Source organism: Scyliorhinus canicula, chromosome 1 (genome assembly GCF_902713615.1).
Source record: "Scyliorhinus canicula chromosome 1, sScyCan1.1, whole genome shotgun sequence".
Lineage (NCBI taxonomy): Eukaryota > Metazoa > Chordata > Chondrichthyes > Carcharhiniformes > Scyliorhinidae > Scyliorhinus > Scyliorhinus canicula.
In genome coordinates, this window is record NC_052146.1 from 175,785,057 (window position 1) to 175,810,727 (window position 25,671).

General features: G+C 49.5%; 1 protein-coding gene across 2 annotated transcripts in view; it reads right to left on the reverse strand.

The window, feature by feature from the left end:
- The window catches only part of LOC119969517 (protein unc-93 homolog A-like), a 129,642-nt gene that overhangs the window by 10,824 nt on the left and 93,147 nt on the right, over window positions 1–25,671 (reverse strand). For both annotated transcript variants that reach the window (XM_038803219.1, XM_038803228.1), the window contains exons 6-7: window positions 24,040–24,175; window positions 17,640–17,771 (exon numbers count right to left, since the gene is read on the reverse strand). In XM_038803219.1, the coding sequence (XP_038659147.1) occupies window positions 17,640–17,771; window positions 24,040–24,175 (268 nt within the window). The remainder of the gene's footprint in view (window positions 1–17,639; window positions 17,772–24,039; window positions 24,176–25,671) is intronic.

Here is a 25,671-nt window from a genome sequence, read left to right on the forward strand (position 1 = left end):
ATGGTCTGAGGCTTAGAACAGAACATAGAACAGTACAGCACAGAACAGGCCCTTCGGCCCTCGATGTTGTGCCGAGCAATGATCACCCTACTCAAACCCACGTATCCACCCTATACCCGTAACCCAACAACCCCCCCTTAGCCTTACTTTTAGGACACTACGGGCAATTTAGCATGGCCAATCCACCTAACCCGCACATCTTTGGACTGTGGGAGGAAACCGGAGCACCCGGAGGAAACCCACGCACACACGGGAGGACGTGCAGACTCCACACAGACAGTGACCCAGCCGGGAACCGTACCTGGGACCCTGGAGCTGTGAAGCATTTATGCTAACCACCATGCTACCGTGCTGCCCCTCGGGGAACTTCCAAGCAGTGGTGTTCCCATGTATCTGCTATCCCCGTCCTTCAGATTGTGGTGGTTGTAGGTTTTTAAGGTGCTGTCTGAGGAGTCGTGATTAGTTCCTGTGGTGCATCTTGGCAGAGAGAGTGAATGTTTGTGGTGGTGTGCCAATCAAATGAGCTGCTTTGTCCTGGATGGTGTCAAGCTTCTTGAGTATTGGAGCTGCACTCAACCAGGCAAGTGGAGAGTACTCCATCACACTTGTGCCTTGTAGGTGATGGACAGACTTTGCGAATGAGGAGGTGAGTTACCTGCCAAAGGATTCCTAGCCACTAACCTGCTCTTGTACCAATAGTAATTATATGGCTAGTCCAGTTCAGTTTCTGGTCAATGCAGGATATGCCATTGAATGTCAAGGGGCGATAGTTATGATTCTCTCTTGTTGCAGATGCTCATTGCCTGGCACTTGTGTGACATCAATCTTACTTGCCACATGTCAGCCCAAGTCAGGATATTGTGCAAGTCTTGCTTCACTTGGACATAGACTGCTTCTGTATCTGTAGAGTCTCAAATTCTGAACATTGTACAATTATCAGTGAACATCCCACGTCTGACCCTATGATGGAAGGTCGGTTATTTATTTATTTATTTTTTTTTGTAATAAATTTAGAATATCCAATTCATTTTTTCCAATTAAGGGGCAATCTAACATGGCCAATCCACCTACCCTGCACATCTTTGGGTTGTGGGGGTGAAACCCACGCAGACACGGGGAGAATGTGCAAACTCCTCATAGACAGTGACCCAGGGCCAGGATTCGAACCCGGGTCCTCCGCGCCGTAGGCAGCAATGCTAACCACTGTGCCACCGTGCCGCCCATGTCGGTTATTTATGAAGCAACTGAATTGGGCCTCAAAAACTATCCTGAGAAATTCCTGCAGTGATGTCATGGGAGTGAAACAATTGCCCTCTAACAATCACAACGATATCACTTTGTGCTAGTTATTAATCCAACCAGCAGAAAGAAGGCTTTCCCCCGATTCCCTTTGACTCCAATTTTGCTGCGTTGCTCGTTGCCATAATCAATAATGGGCAGTAACTTTCACCTCTGGAATTTAGCTCCTCTGTCCACATTTGACCCAAGGCTGAAATGAGTTCAGGAGCTCTGTGATCCTAACAGAACCCAAACTGAACATCAGTGTTATAACCTGGCTGCTTACCACTGGCTGGGGACTAATGGAAATCCCACAATCCTTTGGGAGTATGAGCTTCTCCAGTGAGGGGGGCGGAGAAATCATTTGCAAATTCCCTGCATAAATAAAGCTGGCCAGTTTGGTACCGGCTACAGGAGAGTGAGCAGCAAGGGAGTTGCTGCTGTTGTTGTATATATATGTTATTGTAAATAAATGTTATTTCTTTCTATCCTTCAAGTCGCGTTGGATTCTTCGTGGCCCTCACAAAACTGGTGACGAGGGTTAAAGTGAATAGCTGTCAACACTGCTGAAGCCACCTCCCTGGATTTTTGTTGGATACAGATTGGAAGTTGTTTTCTATTGCACCATTCCTCTGTATGGACGTTTGGATGTTTTTGACACTGCGCTGGAAAGCTGGAACCAGTATGCACAAAGGATCCATTCCTATTTCCGGGCAAACAACATCACCGAAATCGAGCGCCAGGTGGTCATATTGCTCACCGCCTGCGGCCCGCATATGTTTGGGGTGATTAGGAGCCTTACGTACCCAGCTGCGCCGGACACCAAAACGTTTGATGAACTTGTGAACTTAGTGGGGCAACATTTTAACCCAACCTCATCCATAATAGTCCAGTGTTACCGGTTTAATACCACTGAGAGGACCCCAGGAGAATCCCTTGCCGACTTTCTATCCAGGCTACGCAGGATTGCAGAGTGCTGTGACTATGGTGAGACCTTGCCAGAAATGTTACGCGACCGTTTGCGGTATTAACAATGCGGCCACCCAGAGAAAGTTGTTAGCTGAGCCAACATTGACATTTCAACAGGCCATTCAAATAGTATTGTCCCGAGAGAGCGCAGAACGGGGAGCGCAGGAGCTATAGGGAATGGAGGTGTATGCCTTGGGGCGTAACCCCTTCCGTCCAAAATCATTCCCCGCACCCCTGCGGTACCTTGGGCGAGGCGACGTCCGGATCGACACCAGTGGCCGTCGGACATTCCTCCCCGAAGGGAGACTTCTCCAGAACCAATGGATGAGGAGCCATGTCCGTGTCAGACTTGTGGGCACCGACCCCGTCGCGGACACCGGTCCTGGGGGTGCCAGAGGCGCCGTTGTTCCGACAGAAACTGGGGCCAGCCCAGGGGCGTACCTTCCATTTGGATGAACCTGCGGTGACTACTCCCGAGGACGTGGAGACGGAGGACGATTGCCTGCAGCTGCATTGTGTGGCCCCCATTAAGGTGACAGTACGGGCCAATGGTCACTCGCTTGAGATGGAGTTGGACACTGGCGCAGCGGTCTCCATGGTCGCCCAGAGGACATTCGACCGCATCAAGCAGGGTATACAGACCCTTACATTAACCGACACACAGGCCAGGTTGGCCACCTACATGGGGAAACTATTGGACATTGCAGAAACTACGATGACACCTGTTGTCTATGGATGCCAGGAGGGGCGTTTCCTACTTATCGTGGTGCGTGGCCACGGGCCCAGCCTGTTGGGTCAGGACTGGTTGCGCCATTTGCGGCTGCAGTGGTAGCACATCCTCCAAACAGGTTCTGGAGGGTTGACTGAGGTGCTAGGATGATACCCAGATGTATTCCGGCCCGGTTTGGGGAAAATAAAAGGGGCCGTAGTCCGTATCCAAGTCGAACCAGGAGCCACTCCGCGCTATTTCCAGGTGCGCCCGGTGCCTTACGCCTTGCTTGAGAAGGTAGAAGGCTCGTTCGTAGGCTTTGGATATTATCAGGCCTGTCCGTTTCGCTGACTGGGCAGCACCAATTGTACCTGTAATGAAGCCAGATGCCACAGTTCGCTTGTGCGGCGACTATAAACTTATAGTGAATACGGCTTCCCGACTCGACCGATATCCAATGCCTCTCATAGAGGATCTCTACGCGACGCTTGCAGGTGGACTCTCGTTCACAAAATTAGATATGAGTCACGCCTACCTACAGTTGGAGCTGGACATTGCCTCCCGTCCATATGTAACAATTAATACACACCGGGGCCTGTATGAATATACACTGTTGCCCTTTGAGGTATCCTCTGCCTGCGCTATTTTTCAACGCATCTTGGAGGGCATTTTGAGAGGTTTACCGCATCGCTGTCTACTTAGACGACGTTTGAATACAGGGACGTCGGAGCAGGAATATTTGGAAAATTTGGAGGCTGTCCTTAGACGCTTTTCAGAGGCTGGAGTCCGTTTACGTCGCACAAAGTGCGTCTTTCAGGCGAAGGAAGTAGTCTACCTGGTTTATTGGGTGGACTGCGAAGGTTTGCACACCGTCGCCGAGAATGTGCGTGAAATTCAACAGGCCCCCGCCCCAACTGACACTTCGCATCTTCGTTCTTTTCTCGGCCTCGTAAACTATTAAGGGAAGTTCCTCCCCAATCTGGCAACTACGCTGGCCCCGTTGCACCTTCTGCTAAAGTAGAATCACACCTGGGTTTGGGGTCAGCCTCAAGAAACTGCATTCCAGCGGGTTAAAAAAAAATTGTCGTCATTTGGGTTACTAACCCACTATTATCCTGGAAAGTCTTTGCTCATCACATGTGATGCATCCCCGTATGGTATTCGGGCCGTCCTGTCCCACAAGATCGGCACGGTAGCACAGTGGTTAGCAGTGATGCTTCACAGCGCCAGGGTTCCTGGTTTGATTCCCCGCTGGCTCACTGTCTGTGCGGTGTCTGCACGTTCTCCCCGTGTCTGCGTGGGTTTCATCCGGGTGCTCGTTTCCTCCCACAGTCCAAAGACGTGCAGGTTAGGTGGATTGGCCATGCTAAATTGCGCTTAGTGTGCAAAATGTTAGGAGGGGTAGCAGGGGTTATTGGGTTGCGGGGATAGTGTGGAAGTGAGAGCTTAAGTGAGTCAGTGCAGACTTAGATAAAGGATCTGGATCGGCGCAGGCTGGGAAGGCCAAAGGGCCTGTTCCTGTGCTGTAATTTTCTTTGTCTTTGTTCTTTGTATGTTCTATGTTCTAAGATGGAGAACAGAGTTGAGCGGCCGTTGGCTTTTGCCTCCCGCACATTGACTGCAGCGGAAAATAAGTACGGTCAGATCGAGAAGGAGGGCCTGGCGGTGGTCATTGCGGTGAAACGCTTCCACCAGTATGTGTATGGCCACCACTTCACTATTGTGACTGATCATAAGCCTCTGCTGGGACTTTTCCGAGAAGATAAGCCAATACCGCCCATTGCTTCCGCACGGATCCAGTGCTGGACTTTGCTGCTTGCTACCTACAAGTATTCTCTGGAGCACAAACCAGGAACCCAGATAGCGAATGCCGACGCACTGAGCCGATTGCCTTTATCGACCGGCCCCATGTCGGCCCCCACGACCGGTGAGGTGGTTGCAACCCTAAATTTACACCTTGTCTGTCACGGCATCACAGATCTGGACCCAGATGGAGCCAGTCCTGTCAAAGGTTCAGCGCATAGTCCTGTATGGTGGGCAGCATAGACAGCTCCCAGGCGAGTTGCGGCCATTTTCCTCCAAGCTGTCAGAATTTAGCATGGAAGACGGTATCCTCTTGTGGGGGACGCGTGTGATTTGTCCCGGAAAAAGGACAGGAGCTGATACTGTGAGACTTGCACAATGGGCATCCGGGTTTGACCAAAATGAAAATGTTGGCCCGGAGTTATGTCTGGTGGCCAGGCCTCGACACCGACATTGAGAAGGTGGCCCAAAACTGCTCCATTTGCCAGGAGCATCAGAAGCTTCCGCCGGCCGCGCCCCTACAACACTGGGAATGGCCAGGGCGGCCTTGGGCGCACTTGCATGCGGATTACGCTGGCCCTTTTCAAGGATCCATGTTCCTTCTATTAATCGATGCCCAGTCGAAATGATTAGGGGTGCATAAGATGGTAGGCACAACGTCCTGTGCAACAATCGAGAAGATGCGTTTGTCTTTCAGTACGCATGGCCTCCCCGAGGTGCTGGTCACAGGCACTCCTTTCACAAGTGAGGAGTTTACGAGGTTCATGAAGATGAATGGCATACGCCATATACGCACCGCCCCATACCACCCGACATAGAATTTACAGTGCAGAAGGAGGCCATTCGGCCCATCCGGTCTGCACCAGCTCCTGGAAAGAGCACCCTACCCAAGGTTAACACCTCCACCCTATCCCCATAACCCAGTAACCCCACCCAACACTAAGGGCAATTTTGGACACTAAGGGCAATTTATCATGTCCAATCCACCTCACATCAAATGGGTTGGCGGAGTGCAGACATTCAAACGAGGCCTAAAGAAGCAGTCTTCCGGGTCGATGGACACGAGACTGGCTTGTTTTTTGTTTTCATATAGGACCACCCCACATGCGGTGACTGGGGTAGCTCCCACAGAACTCCTAATGGGCCGGAGACTTCGCATCCGCCTTAGCATGGTTTTCCCGGACATTGCCGCAAAAGTACGCCGCACACAAGAATGGCAGGGACATGGTTTTTCTCGGCATCGGCCAATTCGGCAGTTTGCGCTCGGTGTCCCAGTGTTCGTTCGGAATTTTGCTGGTGGTGCCCAGTGGGTCCCTGGTGTAATCTTTCGGCAAACGGGCCCTATCTCTTACCAGGTGCAAGCCCAGGGTCGTCTCCAGCTCAAGCATGTAGACCATGTTCGGTCCAGTAGACCACTCCTTCCAAAGATTCCCCACCCCCAGAGTTCATTTCTACAGCCACAGAGACCAGACACAGTGGAGAGTATTCCTCACAATCTTCCTCTGGTGCCGCACTCAAAGCCTGCGCAGGTCGTTGCAGAACCGCGTGGAGATAGAGACGACGAGATGATGGAGGCAGCGGTCTCCGACCCAGAGATGGAGACACAGGATGCCTCAGAGAGGGAATCTTTGGACCCACGGGCCGTGGATGTGCAACCGTTGTGCCGTTCATCGCGGAAGCGCTGTTCTCCATCTTGTTACACGAGGCCCGACGCAGCGCCTCGTGCATATGGTGTCCGGCCTGCGGCAAAACGAGTCAGACACCCTCCTTTGCCAGGGTCTTCAGTGGATTCTTTGGACTTTGGGGGGGGAGGGATGTTATAAGCTGCCTGCTTACCACTGGCTGGGGACTAATGGTAATCCCACAATCCTTTGAGAGTATGAGCTTCCCCAATGAGGGGGGCGGAGAAATCATTTGCAGATTCCCTGCATAAATAAAGTTGGTCCATTTGGAACCAGGTAGAGGAGAGTGAGCAGCAAGGGAGTTGCTGCTGCTGCTGCTGTTGTATATATATGTTATTGTAAATAAATGTTATTTCTTTTTATTCTTCAACTCGTGCTGGATTCTTCGTGGCCCTCACAAAAGTCAATGAGCAGGTTATTGCTAAGTAAGTGCCATTTGATAGCACAGTTGATGACCCCCTTCCCATCACTTTACTGATGATTGGGAGTAGACTGATGGGGTGGTAATTGACCAGGTTGGATCTGCAGCACAGTGGGTAGCACTGTTGCTTCATAGCTCTCAGGTTCGATTCCCGGCTTGTATCACTGCCAGTGTGGAGTCTGCATGTTCTTCCCATGTTTGCGTGGGTTTCCTCTGGGTGCTCCTGTTTCCTCCCACAATTCCCGAAAGACATGCTATTCGGTAATTTAGACACTTTGAATTCTCCCTCCATGGACCCGAACAGGCGCCGGAATGTGGCGACGAGGGGCTTTTCACAGTAACTTTATTGCAGTGTTAATGTAAGCCTACCTGTGATATTAAAGATTATTATTATTATTATTATCCTGTTTTTTGTGAAGGACATACCTGGGCAATTTTCCACATTGGTGGATATTGACTAGGGGCTTTTCACAGTAACTTCATTTGAAGCCTACTCGTGACAATAAGCGATTTTCATTTCATTTTCAGATGCCAGTGTTGTAGCTGTACTAGAACAGCTTGGCTAGGGTAGCGGCAAGGTCTGGAGCACAAGCCTTCAGTACCTTTGCTGGAATGTTGTCAGGGCCCATAGCCTTTGCAGTATCCAGTGCCTTCATCTCTTCCTTTATATCATGTAGCATAAATCAAATTGGCTGAAGACAGGCATCTGCGATGCTCTGGACGTCTAAAAGGAGCCACGGTATGTCATCCACTTGGCACTTTTGGTCAAAGATTGTTGCAAATGCTTCAGCGTTATCTTTTTTACTGACGTTCTGGGCTCTACCATCATTGAGGATGGGGATATTTGTGAAGGCTCCTCCTCCTCCTCCTGTTAGTTTTATTATCCAACAACATTCACAACATAATGTGGCAGAACTACAGAGTTTAAATCTGATCCCTTGGTTGTGGAATCACTTAGTTCTAATCTATCGCATGCTGCTTGTGTCGTTTGGCATGCATTAATCCTGCGTTGTAGCTTCACCAGCTTGATACCTCATTTTTAGTTATTCCTGGTGCTGCTCCTGATATGACACCCACTGCATTGCACATTGATTCACGGTTGATTCCCTGGCTTGATGGCAATGGTGGAGAGGGGCATATGCCGGGCCAGTAGGTTACAGATTCTGGTTGTATACATTTCTGCTGCTGCAGATGGTGCACAGCGCCTCATGGATGCAGTCTTTGTTGCTCGATCTATTCAAAATCTATCCCACTCAGTACAGTGGTACACAACACGATAGAGGATATTCTCAACATGAGATGGAGCTTCATCTCCACAAGGACTTCACTGGTCAGATGCATCTGCAACAGTCAGGTTGGTGAAGTTGAGGTCAAATATGTTTTTCCCTCTTGTTAGTTCCCTCACCACCTGCCACAGAGCCAGTCTGCCAACTGCTATGTCTGATAAAAATCAAAATACTGTGATTACTGGAAATCTGAAATAAAAGCAGAAAATGCTGGATAAACTCAGTAGGCCTGCCAGCATCTATAGGGAGAGAAACAGAGTTAACGTTTCAAATCCATATAACCGTTCATCACAACTATGTCTTGTTTGACCTGATGCCTTGAGACCTCATGGGGTCCGAATATGATGTTGTGGATTCCCAGGGCAACTTCCTACTGACTGTACACCACTGTGCTCCATTGCCTCTGCTGGGTCTGTCGTGCTGGTGGGATAGGACATACCCAGAGATGGTAATGGTGGTGTCTGAGGGATGTAAATATGTAAATATGTCTCTGTAAATATTTTATTTTTTATTTGTTCCCGGATGTTAGCGTAACTGGCTAAGCCAGGATTTATTGTCCATCCCTAACTGCCCTTCAGCTGAGTGGCTTGCCAGGCCATTTCCGAGGGCATTTAAGAGTCAACCACATTGCTGTGGGCCTGGAGTCATATGTAGGCCAAACCAGGTAAGGATGGCAGATTTCCTTCCTTGAAGGACATTCATGTACCAGATGGATTTTTGTGACTAAAGGTTTTATGGTCATAATTATACTCTTAATTCCGGTTTTTATTAAATTTCACTACCTGCCGTGGTGGGATTTGACCCCAAGTCCACGGAGAATTGCGCTGGATTACTGGTCCAGTGATACACGATGCCACCATCTCCCCTGTATGTGACTGTGTCAGGATGTTGCTTGACTAGTCTGTGGGACAGTCCTCACAATTTTGACATAAACCCCAGTTGGAGGACTTTGTCTTTAACCACACCCTCCACCATCGCAGATACTTTTATGTTGGTGGGTATTTGAATGCGTATGAGAATCATCGCACCATCTGGCAACCAAAGCACAGATGTGCCCAAGCAGCTGGTGGAAGCTGTGATACTTATGCCTACTCCCAGGAGGAGGACTATGGAAGGGCGCAGAGATGCTCATCTTCAGGTTAATGACATCATAAGACATCAACAAGATGAGAAATGCTGGAGCAGCAGCTCACAGGGGCTAATCCATCCAGGCCATGAGTGCAGACCTGTCTCTGGGGTATTTATCTTCTTGATTGAGAGCGTGGAAACTTTCTTAGAGAGCTACGTCCAGCATACTACCCAGTGTACAATTTATATGTGTACTGACCTGCATGCCATCACCTCTTCCAGGAGCCCTAGGGAGCAATGGCTGGGCAAGAAGAGTACGAGGAGCCTGGAGTCTTTGTTGCGTTCAGTTGAAGTACAGTTTTAGAGCATCCAGAAGCACATGCATATATCCCACATTGTTGCTTAAATGTGAGAACTGAAATGTTATCTGTTGCACTACAGAATGATGTCTGTACTTACTTCTGCACCATTGAGTCCTGAACAGCTAGAATGCTATTGGAGGAAATGTGATGGAAACGTCATGACCGCATGAGATCAATGTTGTATCCTTGCCTTGGCCTGTTAAGGAGCATTGAAGGAAATGCCAAGGCTGAAGAAGGTAGAAGGTTACATTTTTCACAAGGCTCATGAGAACCGGGCGATACGGTGGCACGGTGGTTAGCACTGCTGCCTCACAGTTCCAGGGATTAGGGTTTAATTCCAGCATCGGATGACTGTCTGTGCTTTCTCCCCGTGTCTGCGTGGGTTTCCGCTGTGTGCCCTGGTTTCCACCCACAGTCCAAAGATCTGCAGCTTAGGTGAATTGGCCATGATCAATTGGCATTTAGTGTACAAAAGGTTAGGTTAGGTTGCTGGCTTAAGGGGATAGGGTGAGGGCCTGACCCTAGGTCGGGTACCCTTTCAGAGGGTCGGTACAGACTCAATAGACCTCTTCCCTTTCCCCCCACTCCCCCATTCTTCCCCTTCCCCCATTTCTTCTTCCGTTTTCTTTGTGTTTTGTAGCTCATCTGTGGATTCCATCGCGCGCCTCCCCCTCCCCCAGCTCTATTGGCTGTTGGCTACAAATATGTCCTGGAACAAGTCCCCGGATGGTAAATTTGATTTTCTCCAGTTGGAGAAATTCGACAGGTCTGACAGGCAGTCTGCAGCTTTGGGTGGTGCTGCTGATTGCCAGCTGAGGAGGATTCTACATGAGCAATTAGGGAGGCAAAGGCTCGGGCATCAGGCCCCCTCCCCATGAAGAGTTTTGGCTGTTCTGACAGCCCGAAGACCACCACATTTGGGCACTGCTCCACCCTCACCCCACCTCGGAGAAGGCTGTCCAGAACCTAACAAGTCTGGGGCATGCCCAGAACCTGTGGGTGGGGTTGGCCGGGCCTCGCTGGCACCGTTCACATTTGTCTTCCATCTCCGGGAAGAACCTGCTCATTCGGGTTCTGGTCAGGTGCGCTCTGTGCACCACCTTTAGCTGCATTAGGATTCGCCTTGCGCATGTGGAGGTGGAGTTTGCCCTGTTCAGTGCTTCGCTCCAGAGTCCACACCCTACTTCTACTCCTAGTTCATCCTCCATTTTTCCTTTCTCGTCCAGCCGGGAGAGTGCCTTCTCCAACAGTCACCCATACAGGTTCCCGCAGTTAGCCCAACCTCCCCCCCACCAAATCACCCGCATCTAACAGCTCCTCTCCCAGTGAGTGTCCTGGCGTCCGTGGGTATTTCATCGTTTCCCTAAGAAGGAACTTTTTGATCTGCATGTTCCTTGGCTCGTTCCCTTTGGGTAGTTGAAACCTCTCCATCAGTTCCTCTAGCATTGCTAGTCTATCATCCATGTAAAAGTCACTAACTGTCAATGTCCCCCTGTCGTGTCTCCACCTTTTACAGGTGGTGTCCATTGTGGCTGGCCAGGGGCCACGGTGGACATTTTGGTCAGGCCAAAGTGTTGCCTTACCTGGTTTTATGCCTGGAGCATTGCTATTACCACTGGGTTTGTTGAGTGCTTGGCAGGTGGGGATGGGAGCACTGTTGGCAAGAGCTTGGAGAGAAGTCCCTATGCAGGACTCTCTTCCAACCAAAGTTTTGGCGGGATATTTCTTGACTAAAAGTGCCTAATTTTGAATTCTTAGCAGGAGAGCCACCTATCATGCGTTCGCTCAGCACATCCCCACCACTGGAAGTCCCATGCAGCCAATTACACCCTGCACCTGGGAGAATACAGCAATGGCCCAAATCTTAGACATCTGTATGACTGAACGGATCTTTGTGAAACTGTGTATGTTTGTTGGCCTTCTTGAAGATGATATTTGTGACCACCTTGATGTAGCTTCAGATTGGAAAATCCTACTGATATCTCCAAAGGATTCCTTCAGTGATCTGAGGTGTAAAACGTCAGTGACACCCTGACCTTCCCCATTGCAGGCAATGGGCCCCCATCACTTCCCACTGGGTTCAGGTCCACCGCCATCATTATGTACAGCTTGGGTCCACCTCACAGGACAGCTGCAGTCTTCTGCATCACTGATCCTCTGACATCTGCACAGCTTCTGTCAGTAAACCCCCTGGTGGGTCATGTCTTCTGCACACAAGGTTGGTTGTGTGTTTATTTGTGCCACCGTCATCCACAGACCCTTCAACCATCCTGATCCTTCTGCCCCTCTGGATATTGCAGTTCTTCCGAGGAATGCACCTCAGTCACTCTCCTGTTACTTCTCACTGGAGTTATCAAAACTGGAGTGCATGAGACCCAAGCAGTGCTCTCTTCTCAAGGCCTCTCCACTTAATTTGCAAAAAATTGCACTTCGGAGGTAACACTCAATCTGTATGTCTTCAGTGTGCCTCCGGCTTGTCAATCTGTGATTTAATCACTCTCATTTTCTCCAAGCTGAATGCTGCAGCTTGCAATGGTTGCCAACTCTAGCCAATACTGACCTACTGCTGAGCTCCTGCCTCCTTATGGATGGTGATGCTCTGAAGCTCCGTTCTTCATGTGCACCCCTGATAAAATTTCAAATCCCTGGTAAAATATTTGGTAATCAGTGGTGTCATATGCAGACATGCACATAATGAGATACAGACAGGCAGCTAATGAACACAGAGAACAGAACATAACCAATCAGCAGGCAGAACACTTGGGGGTGGTTTCCCACTATAAAAGGCACAAGGCACTCACACTCCACCTCTTTCCACTGCGTACATCTACAGAATGAGTCAAGTATATATATCGCATAATACCTACAGCACGTGGCTAAGAGCTAGTCTGGTTCAGTCAGACAGAGTAATCACACTTAGGCCAGCAGAGAGTTGAACTCACAGAGAACTGAGCTAACTGTGTGGCAGGTTCAATAAATCAAATAGAACTAACTTCAAGGTCTGGAGTATATTTCATTTATAGCTGCATCCAGTTGCAGCCCGTGTTATCTCAGTGTGCTTAATACAACATGGTACCAGAAGACTGCTATCCCTAGGTGGCTTACCTCAATCTGTTCCGTGATGACCAGCAAATGAATCCTGGCACCATGGAGAAGATCCAGGCTCCTCAACAGCTGCGGACCTCCGGCAATCTCAGTGCCAACTGGCGGACTTTTAAGCAAAGGTTTCTGCTGTACATCGAAGCTTCAGACCTCGAGGGTGCGTCTGATACAAGAAAGATTGCGCTTCTCCTCTCAACAGCGGGTGATCAAGCCATCCAACTCTTCAACTCGTTTAACTTCACCGAAGGCCAGGAAAAGACAAAGTTTCAGACCATCCTGGACAAGTTTGATAGTCATTGTGAAGTGGGCACCAATGAAATCTTCAACCGCTATATATTTAAACAACACCTACAAGGTAAAGATGAATCTTTCAACTCCTTCTTAACTAATCTCTGTTTACTAGCGCTGTCCAGCAACTTTGGTGATATTGCTGACTCCGTGAACAGAGACCAAATCGTTTTTGGAGTTCACTCTGATCTTCTGAGCGAGCAGCTTTTAAAAATCAAGCATATGACCCTGTCATAGAACATAGAACATAGAACAGTACAGCACAGAACAGGCCCTTCGGCCCTCAATGTTGTGCCGAGCCATGATCACCCTACTCAAACCCACATATCCACCCTATACCCGTAACCCAACAAGCCCCCCCTTAACCTTACTTTTTAGGACACTACGGGCAATTTAGCATGGCCAATCCACCTAACCCGCACATCTTTGGACTGTGGGAGGAAACCGGAGCACCCGGAGGAAACCCACGCACACAGGGGGAGGACGTGCAGTGACCCAGCCGGGAATCGAACCTGGGACCCTGGAGCTGTGAAGCATTTATGCTAACCACCATGCTACCCTGCTGCCCCAGTGATTCCCTGGGATACCCTGACAGTGATACCCTGTCAGTCGTGATTGAAACATGTACAGTGCATGAGCACGCCAAAAATTGGTATTCCCATTACAAATCGGCTGATAATGAGAAACGTGCCTCCGACGAGGCAGAGAGTGCAGGCCATCGCCCGGATGCAGCACCTCAGCATTGATGAAAGCGGCATTTTGCGCAGTCTTCTCGGGGCCCCACGCATCTGCGATGCGAATGGAATAACAAAGCGGATGATCACCACACTGCACAGATTCAAACGTCTGCCAATCGCACTGCGCATGTGCGACGACGCATGGAGCATAATGACGTCATGACAGTTACTACTGGTGTACCACAAGGATCTGTTTTGGGGCCACTGCTGTTTGTCATTTTTATAAATGACCTGGAGGAGGGTGTAGAAGGATGGGTGAGTAAATTTGCAGATGACACTAAAGACTGTGGAGTTGTGGACAGTGCGGAAGGATGTTACAAGTTACAGAGGGACATAGATAAGCTGCAGAGCTGGGCTGACAGTTGGCAAATGGAGTTTAATGCAGAAAAGAGTGAGGTGATTCATTTTGGAAGAAATAACAGGAAGACAGAGTATTGGGCTAATGGTAAGTTTCTTGGTAGTGTGGATGAGCAGAGAGATCTCGGTGTCCATGTACATAGATCCCTGAAAGTTGCCACCCAGGTTGAGAGGGTTGTTAAGAAGGCGTACGGTGTGTTAGCTTTTATTGGTAAAGGATTGAGTTTAGGAGCCATGAGGTCATGTTGCAGTTGTACAAAACCCTGGTGCGGCCGCATTTGGAGTATTGCGTGCAGTTCTGGTCGCCGCATTATAGGAAGGATGTGGAAGCTTTGGAAAGGGTGCAGAGGAGATTTACCAGGATGTTGCCTGGTATGGAGGGAAGGTCTTATGAGGAAAGGCTGAGGAACTTAAGGCTGTTTTCGTTAGAGAGAAGAAGGTTAAGAGGTGACTTAATTGAGGCATACAAGATGATCAGAGGATTAGCTATGGTGGACAGTGAGAGCCTTTTTCCTCGGATGGTGATGTCTAGCACGAGGTGACATAGCTCCAAATTGAGGGGAGATAGATATAGGACACATTTCAGAGGTAGGTTCTTTACTCAGAGAGTAGTAAGGGTGTGGAATGCCCTGCCTGCAACAGTAGTGGACCCGCCAACACTAAGGGCATTCAAATGGTCATTGGATAGGCATATGGACTATAAGGGAATAGTATAGTTGGGCTTTAGAGGGATTTCACAGGTCGGCGCAACATCGAGGGCCGAAGGGCCTGTACTGCGCTGTAATGTTCTATGTTCTATGACATGCCCAAACTGCGGCACCGCCAACTTAAAGAAACACTGCCCTGCAAGAGGCAGGCGCTGTTTAAATTGTGGAAAGCCTGGACACTATGCAGCCTTGTGCAGGTCTGCACCACCAGTCAAGGGCCAGCTCTGCCAATTCCAACACAGGCACGTTTGGAATGTCTGAATTTACAGAATTCTGATCCTGGCTGTACAACGGATCCAGAGGACGATTGTCTGGAGTCCCCCTACCATGTGGGCATCATTACCACACGTGAACATGCCTCACCGACATCATCACTGAGCCTGACCATCCTCACTGTGGATTCTGCGGATGAATGGCGTGCGGTGATGCAAGTAAATCAAGGCTCTATCCAATTCAAGCTGGACACAGGTGCTTCTGCCAATCTCCTTTCACAGGCAGATTTCAACCGCATCAAGAAGCCACCCAAGCTCTTTTCAGCAGCCTGCCGGCTCCTGGACTATAACGGCAATGCCATCACCGCACTGGGATCCTGCCATCTGCTCGTCTCCAACAGGAGCATTCACGCAAGGCTAAGGTTTGAAATTGTCAAGCCAGGCAGGGTCTCCCTGCTTGGCGCACATGCCTGCAAGCAGCTAAACCTTGTGCAGCGGGTCGATACAATGACCTCCCCCAACATGGATCTTCAAGCCGGCATTGACGACATCCTCGCTCAGTATCCGGATGTGTTTGATGGGATGGGCACTCTGCCATATCGGTACAAGATCCTGCTACGGCCTGATGCCACGCCTGTGGTCCACGCACCCCGCCGGCACCCGGTTTCAATGAAAGAGCGCCTGAACGCACAGTTGAAAGATCTTCAGAACCAGGGCATCATCTCTAAAGTTGCAGAATCGATGGTATGTGTAAAAAAGCCTTCGGGGGAGCTGCGCATCTGCATTGATCCCAAGGATCTCAACCAGAATATAATGCAGAAACTCAGGGACCGGCAAAAGCAGGGCTATGATGCTCATGCCACCGATTTGCCTGTGCTATCCCCAGCGGATGTTGTTTGGATTAAGCTACCTGAAGGAGGCTGGTCAGCTCCAGCTGCTGTTGTTTGACAGGCTGCTCCTCGATCGTATGTTGTGCGTATGGCTGATGGCTCTGTTGTGCGGCGAAAAAGATGGGCACTGCACACAGTTGCCCGCCCACAACCACATTCTTCGTTGTTTCCATCTGTTATTGTGCCTCCTCCTGATACCTCGACCACGAGGCCACTAGTCAGGCTTCAATCCCACCTATCAAGGCGCCGTCATCCCCACCACTACCTCTCCGGCGGTCGACAAGGATCAGACACAAGCCCCGGAGACTGGACTTATGAACATTTGTTTTGTTTGCTATGTTCTGTTTTCACACATTAGACACCTGTTTTCACATGTATATATGTTCCCATCTGCCATTTTATGTAAATAAGTTAGTTTTTCGGCCTACACATGTGAGTACTTTCACATCTGCTACAGAAAAACATTTCAAAAGGGGAGATGTCATGATATGCAGACATGTACATAATGAGATACAGACAGGCAGCTAATGAACACAGAGAACAGAACATAACCAATCAGCAGGCAGAACACTTGGGGGTGGTTTCCCACTATAAAAGGCACGAGGCAATCACACTCCGCCTCTTTCCACTGGGGACATCTACAGAGTGAGTAAGGTGTATATAACACATAATACCTACAGCACGTGGCTAAGAGCTAGTCTGGTTCAGTCAGACAGAGTAATCACACTTAGGTCAGCAGAGAGTCGAACTCACAGAGAACTGAGCTAACTGTGTGACAGGTTCAATAAATCAAATTGAACTAACTCTCCTTCTGCACTGTAAATTCTATGATAACTTCAAGGTCTGGAGTATATTTCAGTTATAGCTGCATCCAGTTGCAACCCGTGTTATCTCACTGTGCTGACAAGACAATCAGCTCCTGAGGATCAATTGCCGGCCATCCGCCAGAAACGCTGTCTCCATCTAGCCGTCTCGCTGCCTCCGGCAAAATTCAGCAGCTGTGTGAACATTCTGGCTTGTGCAAACACGTTCCCACCCACATTCCAGTCCATCGTTCAAGGAATAAGAAAGTTCCATCTACAGTCTCACAATAGGGTGTCAGCCATTTAGGACATTCAGAGAATTGTAAATCTTTGGCACCGTCTATCCCAGAGAGCTGTGGACGCCCAGTCGTTAACTATATTCAAACCAGAGATTCACAAATTGGTGTTGCTGAAGATGAGCTATGATCTTGTTGAATGGTGGAGAAGGCACCTGCTTTTGTTTCTAATATTCAATCATTTAAATGTGACAGCTAGCTCTTCAACTGAGCGTTCTTTTTAACTTTGCCAGTTGTGCTGTAAGCTGATGGAATGGATTTTCTGCTTGTTGCCGATCCTGCCCAATCCTTATTCCAACCACACAGGTTCTAAACCAAGTGGTGATCTGTCCCACCAGATTTTTACACAGGTAACAAGACTAAAAATTGCCCTGTTTAACTGCCACACTCTTCCAGAGCCAGGCAAGGTGATTAGTAGTTGTGACAATGAAAACCATGAACATTTTCACTCCTGAATGTCTGTTGTGAACAATAAATATTGTATAAGCTTCTTTAATATTCCCAGTTGGACAAAACTATTGATCATGAAAACAAGTGGAATACAGTCTTATGTCAGAGGTCTATTCCATCATCTTTCTTGTCGTATTGCTACAGTACTTCAGAGAGAAGAGTAAAATGGAAATGCAAAATTAACAATAAATATATTGTCACTTACTACGGTCAACATACCATTGGTCTGTGTCTGCCAAACAGCATCGGCCATTCCCCAAAGACAAGGAAACACAAAAAACACTGCCATTTGTTCCAGTTGTGGATGCCATAAAAACAGTGCAATTATTGATGACAGATTCGTAATGGTTGCTGTGGCATGAAACAAATAAAAATGATTTCAGATACAGCACAGGAACATGCATTAGATCTTTCTAGCATATCATAATGGGCCTGAATTTGCTGAAAGCCTTCACCATGATAGGATGCGTTTATGTTGCAAAAAGCATATTGTGTATATTTTTACATTATGTACATCACACCATAACTTGCTGGGACTTTTGAGCTGCTTCACATAGATCGTTGTCAAAAGAGTTGAACACTTAATAATCATAGTTCAACTTCCCCTTTAATATCCAGACTGATACCACAACTGCAGAGGGTGTACTCCCCACAGGAAATTGCAGCATCTGTGAAGTTACTGACAGCTGTAGTGATATGCAGATGTCAATATACATAATCAATGTCTGTAAATGTAGTACAGTCATTTCAACACTAGATGGGGCACAGTCAGATACTATAAGAACTGAGGGCGGGATTCTCTGATCCTGAGGCGAAGTGTTGAAGCCATCGTAAACGCTGTCGCATTTCCCGACGGCGTCAACATGGCCTCAGGATCAGCAATTCTGTCCCCTACAGGGGGCCAGCTCGGCACTGGAGCGACCCACGCCACTCCAGCTGCTGATCCCGGTGTCAACTGGGCGCCGCGGGGTCCGCGCATGCGCAATGGCACCGGCGCCAACGCGTGCATGCGCAGTGGCTCCCTTCTCCGCGCCGGCCCCGACGCAACATGGTGTAGAGCTACAGGGGCCAGTGCAGAAGAAAGGAGGCCCCCAGCTCGAGAGGCCGGCCCGCCAATCGGTGGGCCCCGATCGCGGGCCAGGCCACAGCGGAGGTCCCCCCCCACCCGGGGTCGGACCCCTCCTCCCCCCACAGGCCGCCCCTGGACCCTTATACACCGAGGTCCCGCCGGCTAAGAGCAGGTTAGGACGGCGCTGGCGGGACTCGGGTTTTATGGTACAGCCGCTCGACCCATCCTGGGCGGAGAATCGCCGAGGGCCCCGTAGAACGGCCCCCGGCCAGCGGCGTCCCGACAGCGCCAGCGCCAATGGCACTGATTCTCCGCTCTGCAGAGAATCGTGTCCCGGTGTCAGGGCGGCGTGGCGCGATTTGCGCCGGTCGCGGTGATTCTCCGGCCCGGCCCGGGGCTAAGAGAATCCCGACCCCGTTCCTGCCTTTTCTAAGTCACATGATGATGTGATTCAGAACAGTGAACAAGCAAAACATAGCATAGCTAGAGTGAGAGAAGTTAGGACTGGCTTGTTATAATAGTGTATAGTTGTATAATTATCTGTATTATCCTTTAATTCTTTGTTGTTAGTTTAGTATTGAGTAAAAGGACACACAGTTTATTATTTTATTACTCATTAAATAGTTCATCTTTCAACAAGAAGTCTATTGGTCCTTTTATCATCCTGGTGGATTCAAGAGTAATATATATTTTTTAGATAAGTCATTATTTAACATATAACAACAGCGACATCACAGGTAACTGTCTGCATCAAACACAGTGCAGACCAAACAAAGAGGCAAAAGGACGCACAACATTGTTCCCTACTGCTCTCTTTGCCGCTTCCCGTTCTCTCCTGCCCCCATTGTCTGCCTCCCACATTGTTGGCCTCTCTTCGCTGGCCCCTTCACTTTCCTCCGCTCGCCTCATTGATCCCTCTGGCTTTCCTACTCTCTTTGGCTGCTCCCTTCGCTGTTTCCCCCTACTCCCTTTACCATGTGTCTTTCCACACTTTCCCTGGCTCTCTTCATTGCTCGCTTCATCATTTCCTCCTGCTTCTTCCTATTTCTGTCATTTGCCAGCTGTGTTATCTGCTTCCAGCGGTGAAGGGAGAAGCAAAGAGAGCAGAAGTGAGGACAAGAGGGAACAAGAGGGAAAAAGAGGGAGTGGAGGGCGGACAGCGCATTGTGGGGAGCGGGAGGAAACTGGAAGCTGTGGAATAGATGGTGGGCAGCAGGAGGGAGCGGGAAGTGGAAGGCGGATGCACATAAGGACTTCAACGGTGGGAGAAACCTTATGGAATGAGAATTGAGTTCTTGTTCCCGTTCGACAGCAGGAGTTACAATGTATAATCAATGGTGAGGTCAAGTTTGCTGAATTAATGGCACAGTCACTTACATAATGACAGAATGGTTTGCTGGATTTTAGATATTCCCACCTTTGTTTTCAAATAGCGTGGGATCCACTTCAATGCTTCTACAGGCTACATAACTCAAGAATTTGGTGAGAGGGAATTCAAAGAGTTTTCATGGTTGATCTCTTTCTAAAATCTACTCAAGTTTTGCTATTAATATTTAACTTAACTTTAACTTTCTAGTTTCTTTAACAGGATTAGTGCCAGCAGTAAAGTTAATTAGGTGAGTACTATGGCTACCAGGGCTAGGAATCCGACGGCGAGTAACTCACCCCCTGACCTCCCCAAAGCCTGTCCACCATCTACAAGGACAAGTCTGGAGTGTAATGGAATACTCTCCACTTGCCTGGATGAGTGCAGCTCCAACAACACTCAAGAAGCTTGACAACATCCAGGACAAAGCAGCCCGCTTGATTGCTCCCCATTCCACAAACATTCAAACCCTCCAGCACCGATGAACAGTGGCAGCCATGTGTACCATCTACAAGATGCACTGCAGTAACTCACCAAGGTTCCTGAGACAGCACCTTCCAAACCCACAACCATTACCATCGAGAAGGATAAGAACAGCAGATATCTGGGAACCTCAACACCTGGAGGTTCCCCTCCAAGTCACTCACCACCCTGACTTGGAAATATATCGCCGTTCCTTCGCTGTCGCTGGGCAACATCTTGGAACTGCCTCCCTAACAGCACAGTGAATGTACCTGCACCTGAAGAACTGCAGCGGTTCAAGAAAGCAACTCACCACCACCTTCTGAAGGGCAACTAGGGATGGGCAACAAATGCTGGCCTAACCAGCATTGCCCACATCCCGTAAATTAATTTTTTTTAAAGTCATTAGAAATTGTAACCTGGTAAGTAGGATTTGCCTCAGTTCTTTGGAATTCTTGCTATAATGAGCACAGGAGACGCACACTGGGCAGAGTACTACCGCTTCTACAGAGTACTTCATTAAAACATTTCCTGATATGTGGACGTTGCTGGCAAGGCCAGTTGCGCATCATAATTGTACTTGAGTCATTGGAGGTGATCTGTCTTTTTGCCGCTGCAGTCCCTCTGGTGCAGGTGCATCCACAGTTTGGCTGAGGAAGTGAAAGACTGGCAATATAGTTCCAAGCCAAAGTGTATGGAGGGAACTTACAGCTAGGAGCATTCCCATGCATTTGCTGCCTTGTCCTTCTAGGTGGTAAATACCACCGGTTTAGAAGGTGCTATCGAAGGATCGTTGGTGAGCTGCTGAAATGCATCTTGTATATAGTACACGCTTGCCACTGTGTGTCAGTAGTGAAGGGAGTGGATGTTGAAAGTAGTGAGTAACTTGATTAATTTATTAAGTAACAGAGAGGGACTCCCCCCACCCCTGACCCCGCACCCAACTACACTAGAACCCCCATGGAATCACCCTGAACCCCAAGTTTACACTGGGCTCCCTTCCACACCCCTGAACCCATATGACTACCCTCCAATCTGCATCCCACCTCCACTAACCGCCACGCACCTCCTAAATACTCTGCCCTACCACAACAATGTCCTCCACACTGATCACCCCATCAACCACCTGACCCCCCCCTCCACTCACCACCCCACCACTCCACTAGTCCCCAGCCACCTGACCCCTGCCCCCACATTGACGACCTCCCCACTGACCACCCCTTGCCCACTGACCAGTCGCTGAGCACCTGATCTCCCAACCGTTGACCACACTCCACTGATCACCCTTCCCCTCTGACCAGCCAAACCCTACCACTGGCCATCAGACACCACCCCCCCCCCTGACCACCTGACCCCCCAACATCTAGCCCCCTGACTACTGGAACCTCTACTGATCACATAGCCCACACTTCCCCCCCATCCTCCACCCCCACACACATACACACAATCCTTACCATACAAACTTGCCTTCTCCCCAGCTAATCAAAGTGGCTGGACCTTTAAACGTGGCTACTTTATGACAGCTAGCACTGTTAAAAAAGGGGGGATGGCTTCCTTTCTTTTCACTTTCCTGCCCTTGAAACAAGGGGCTGGATTGTCTGCTCCCCGACCCAAAATCGCGCTTGGTGACGGGACTAGAGAATCCGTTTTGACGCCGAAATCGGGAGTGGCGCCGGTTTTTTAATTCTCCACCCTGAGTACGTCATGTCAAGTATCCACCGCCCCAGGCCGTTGCCTGTGGCCCGCTCCGCTATGCTCCATTGCCAACCGGCCGAATTTCCGACGGCGTGGCTTATGTGTGCTCACACCGTCCGGGATCCTCGCGTGGTGGCTGCGGATTCAGTCAGGGGCCGCAACAGTCGGGGGGAGGGCCGATTGGCAGGCAGGGGGGGCTTCATTCGGGGCTGGGGACAATGTGGGCAGGCGGTCCGGGGTGCGTGAGCGGCCGATGCGGGGCACTTCTTTGGCAGTCCAGGTCCGCGGGCTAAATCCGCTGTGGAGCACGGTGCAGCCGCTGCAGGCTGCCGCCGTGCGCATGTGCAGCCTCTGAACCGGAAGTGCGGGGGCCATATTGGCAGCTAGAGCTGCAAGCTCACCGACAGCTCCCTGCTGGCCCCCAGCAAAACGGGGAATCGGTGGCCTTTTGACGCCAGTTTTCCTGACGTAAAAGACCACAGTTGTCACGACGGCATCAGCACATAATCTCAAAATCAGAGAATCCAGCCCAAGGCCTCAGGAACCTGGGGCGGGATTCTCCGACCCCCCATCGGGTCGGAGAATCGGCGGGGAGGGGCGGCGTGAACCCCGCCCCCGCCGGCCGCCAAATTCTCAGGCACCGGAGATTTGGCGGGGGCGGGAATCGCGCCGCGCCGTTCGGCGGCCGCTGATGGCGGGCCCCCCCAGCGATTCCCCGGCCCATGATGGGCCGAAGTCCCGCTGGTTTTATCCTGGTCCCGCCGGCGTAAATTGGACTAGGTCCCTTACCGGTGGGACCTGGCGGCGGGGGCGGGCTCCGGGGTCCTGAGGGGGGCGTGGGACGATCTGGCCCCGCGATCATGGCCCACCGATCTGCGGGCAGGCCTGTGCCGTGGGGGCACTCTTTTCCTACACGCCGGCCGTCAGCCTCCGCCATGGCCGATGCGTTGGTGACCCCTCCCCCTGCGCATGCGCGGGGATGACGTCAGCAGCCGCTGACGCTCCTGCGCATGTGCGGACTCACGCCAGCCGGTGGAGTCCCTTCGGCCCCGCTGGCGTGGTGCCAAAGGCCTTCCACGCCAGCCGGCATGGCGCCAACCGCTCCGGGCGGGCCTAGCCCCTAAAGGTGCGGAGGATTCCGCACCTTTTGGGGCTGCCCGACGCCGGAGTGGTTCACGCCATTTCATCCCGCCGGGACACCCCGCCCCGCCGGGTACGGGACAATCCCGCCACTGGTTTAATTTCCAGGTAAATAAGTAGGAGTGAATTGCCACTCCATGGAAGGTATGGGTCAATATATTTCAAATAATTATGGATGAATTTCAACAAAATTTGCTGCACAATAGGTTATGACCCTAGGAAGAATTGATTAGCTTTTGGTGAAGATTCAAATCTGGACCCTGGAATTTATTCAAGGAACCATTAACATATTGGGAGATTCGTCAAATTGATTTTTTTTTTAGAAAGTTGAGAGTTGTTTTATTTAAAATGTTGTTGGCTGTTTTAGATTGTTATGATTATCACGGCTGTTGAGTGGAATTTGTCACAGCTGTCATAATATGAGCAGAGTTTTCACATCAAGTTGTTGGATGTGGATTAGCCTGAAACCTCCTCAGTGAGGTGAAAGCGCTTAAAAAGGTTTATTTTTTGAATTTTGCAGTTACAGAGCATCAACAGGCAGGGAAATACCTCAAGGAAGCACTGTATGTTTGTAACAATGAGGCTTTAACACAACATGGCAGAGGTACGCACTCCAATGAACGTATTCTTCACTTGTTCTTTAACTATGTCCCCAGTTCTAATTTCCCCCATGAGGTGATCTTTCAGCATCTACCCTGCCAAGTAGCCTTAAACACAATTTGCCTTTAATAAATATATGTTGACTTTCATTTATTTGCTCACATATTTCCAAATATCAATTTAATTTCTTTTGGATTTCTCAACCATATATGATATGTTTTATAAAGCAGACACAAACATTCCTTTGAATTTTGGCATCTTCAGATGCAAAATCCAACTTGACTCACCAAAGGCAAACAATCCAATTCGTCCAGTAAATCTTGATATTCTTCCAAAAATTGCAGAGAAAATGGAATTTGAAGCACCAAAGCAGATCATAACATAACCAACATATTGTATTCCAATTGTACAAGTGACATACGCCTGCAGGTAGAAAATAAAGAATAAGAGCATCTGTTAAGTCCATATGTTGTCACATCATGTCAATCAGAAAACATTCTCTTTTGTTTCCTACCTCCCAATCGATTACTAACCCAGGTCATTTTTGGTAATAATCTGCTGATCAGAACCACATAAAATGCCTTTTTGAAAGACCATGAGCCGGATTCTCTGGTCTGCCAGCCGCGTATTCCGGTGTGGCGCGCTGCCACCGGCAGCGGGATACTCCATTCCTGCAGCCAGCCAATGGTGTTTCCCACCCCACGCTGTTCGGAAACCCGCAGGCGTGGGTGTGTTGCAGTGGACTGGAGGATCCCGCCGACGGAGAATTCCGCTGCATTTGGATAACACCATTATGAGACAATGCCACTTTAATTTTGAAAATATGTTTTTTTATCTTTCAAATGACTGGAACTTTTGCAATTTGAACTGAGACAGAGCAAACTGCTCAAATAGGATGGCAGCATTCCAAGATGAAGATGAGAAACCAACAAATTATCCTCAGGGGAGGGCAAAGTGAGACAATTGCTACAATCCAGATATCCATTGAAACTCGTAACCATTGAAGGAAGAATTGTTAAATATGCAACGTTCTGGATATTGAAGCAATGGCTGCTGCAGACAGATCCACATAAAACCTCTGGGAAATACACAATGGATGAATTTTTTCCAGCCAGGCACTAGAGAGAGATTGCAAGTGACGCAAGTGGTGTGCAGAAAGTCTTCAGCAGAGGACTGCTCGGTTTCTCTCTCTTTTGGAATAAAAGTGTTACTCAGTTTGAGAAGCCAACTCTACCAGCAAACCGAGATCTCGTACTAATTGCAATATCTACAGCTGACTGCAGCCAAGAAATCAGCTAAATTAAATTGGCCACAGTGTTTAAAATAAATCCCTCGACTTCCGATGGCGACCATGGTGTGAGTGGTAGCACATTTGGAAGCTCCCGCTCAAGGCTGTTTTTCCAGACCTTTTCCCTGTTTGTAGGGCGGATGTTTTGTGGAAAAATGGTGCGGGGTGACTGGAGAAACGTTTAAATCCACTGGTGGGGCTGGTGGATGGATCCACGGACCAGAAGTGGGTGGAGAAGAAGGAAGCAGGTGGAGCAAGAGAATGAGAGAAGTTTAGCCGACAGAGGAGGGAGGCCCAGTGGGATCTATCCAAGGCGGTGGAACCGTTAAAAGCAGGAATTGAGTCCCAGGGCCAGTCTATTCAGAAGGTGGAGGAGACGGTGGGGGAGCAGGAGGAGCAGCTCGCCTCGTTGGTGACTGAAGTGATGCGAGAGACCCAGAAGCGGTTAAAGGAGAAGGTGGATGACCTGGAGAATCGCTCCCAGAGACAGAATTTAAGAATCGTGGGGATGCTTGAAGGCATTGATGGAGCGGACGCTGGCACATTATATAACCAAGATGCTGGAGAGTTTGATGGAGGGGGCCTTCGACCGGCCCCTGGAGGATGCCCAGGTGCATAGGGCGCTGATGAG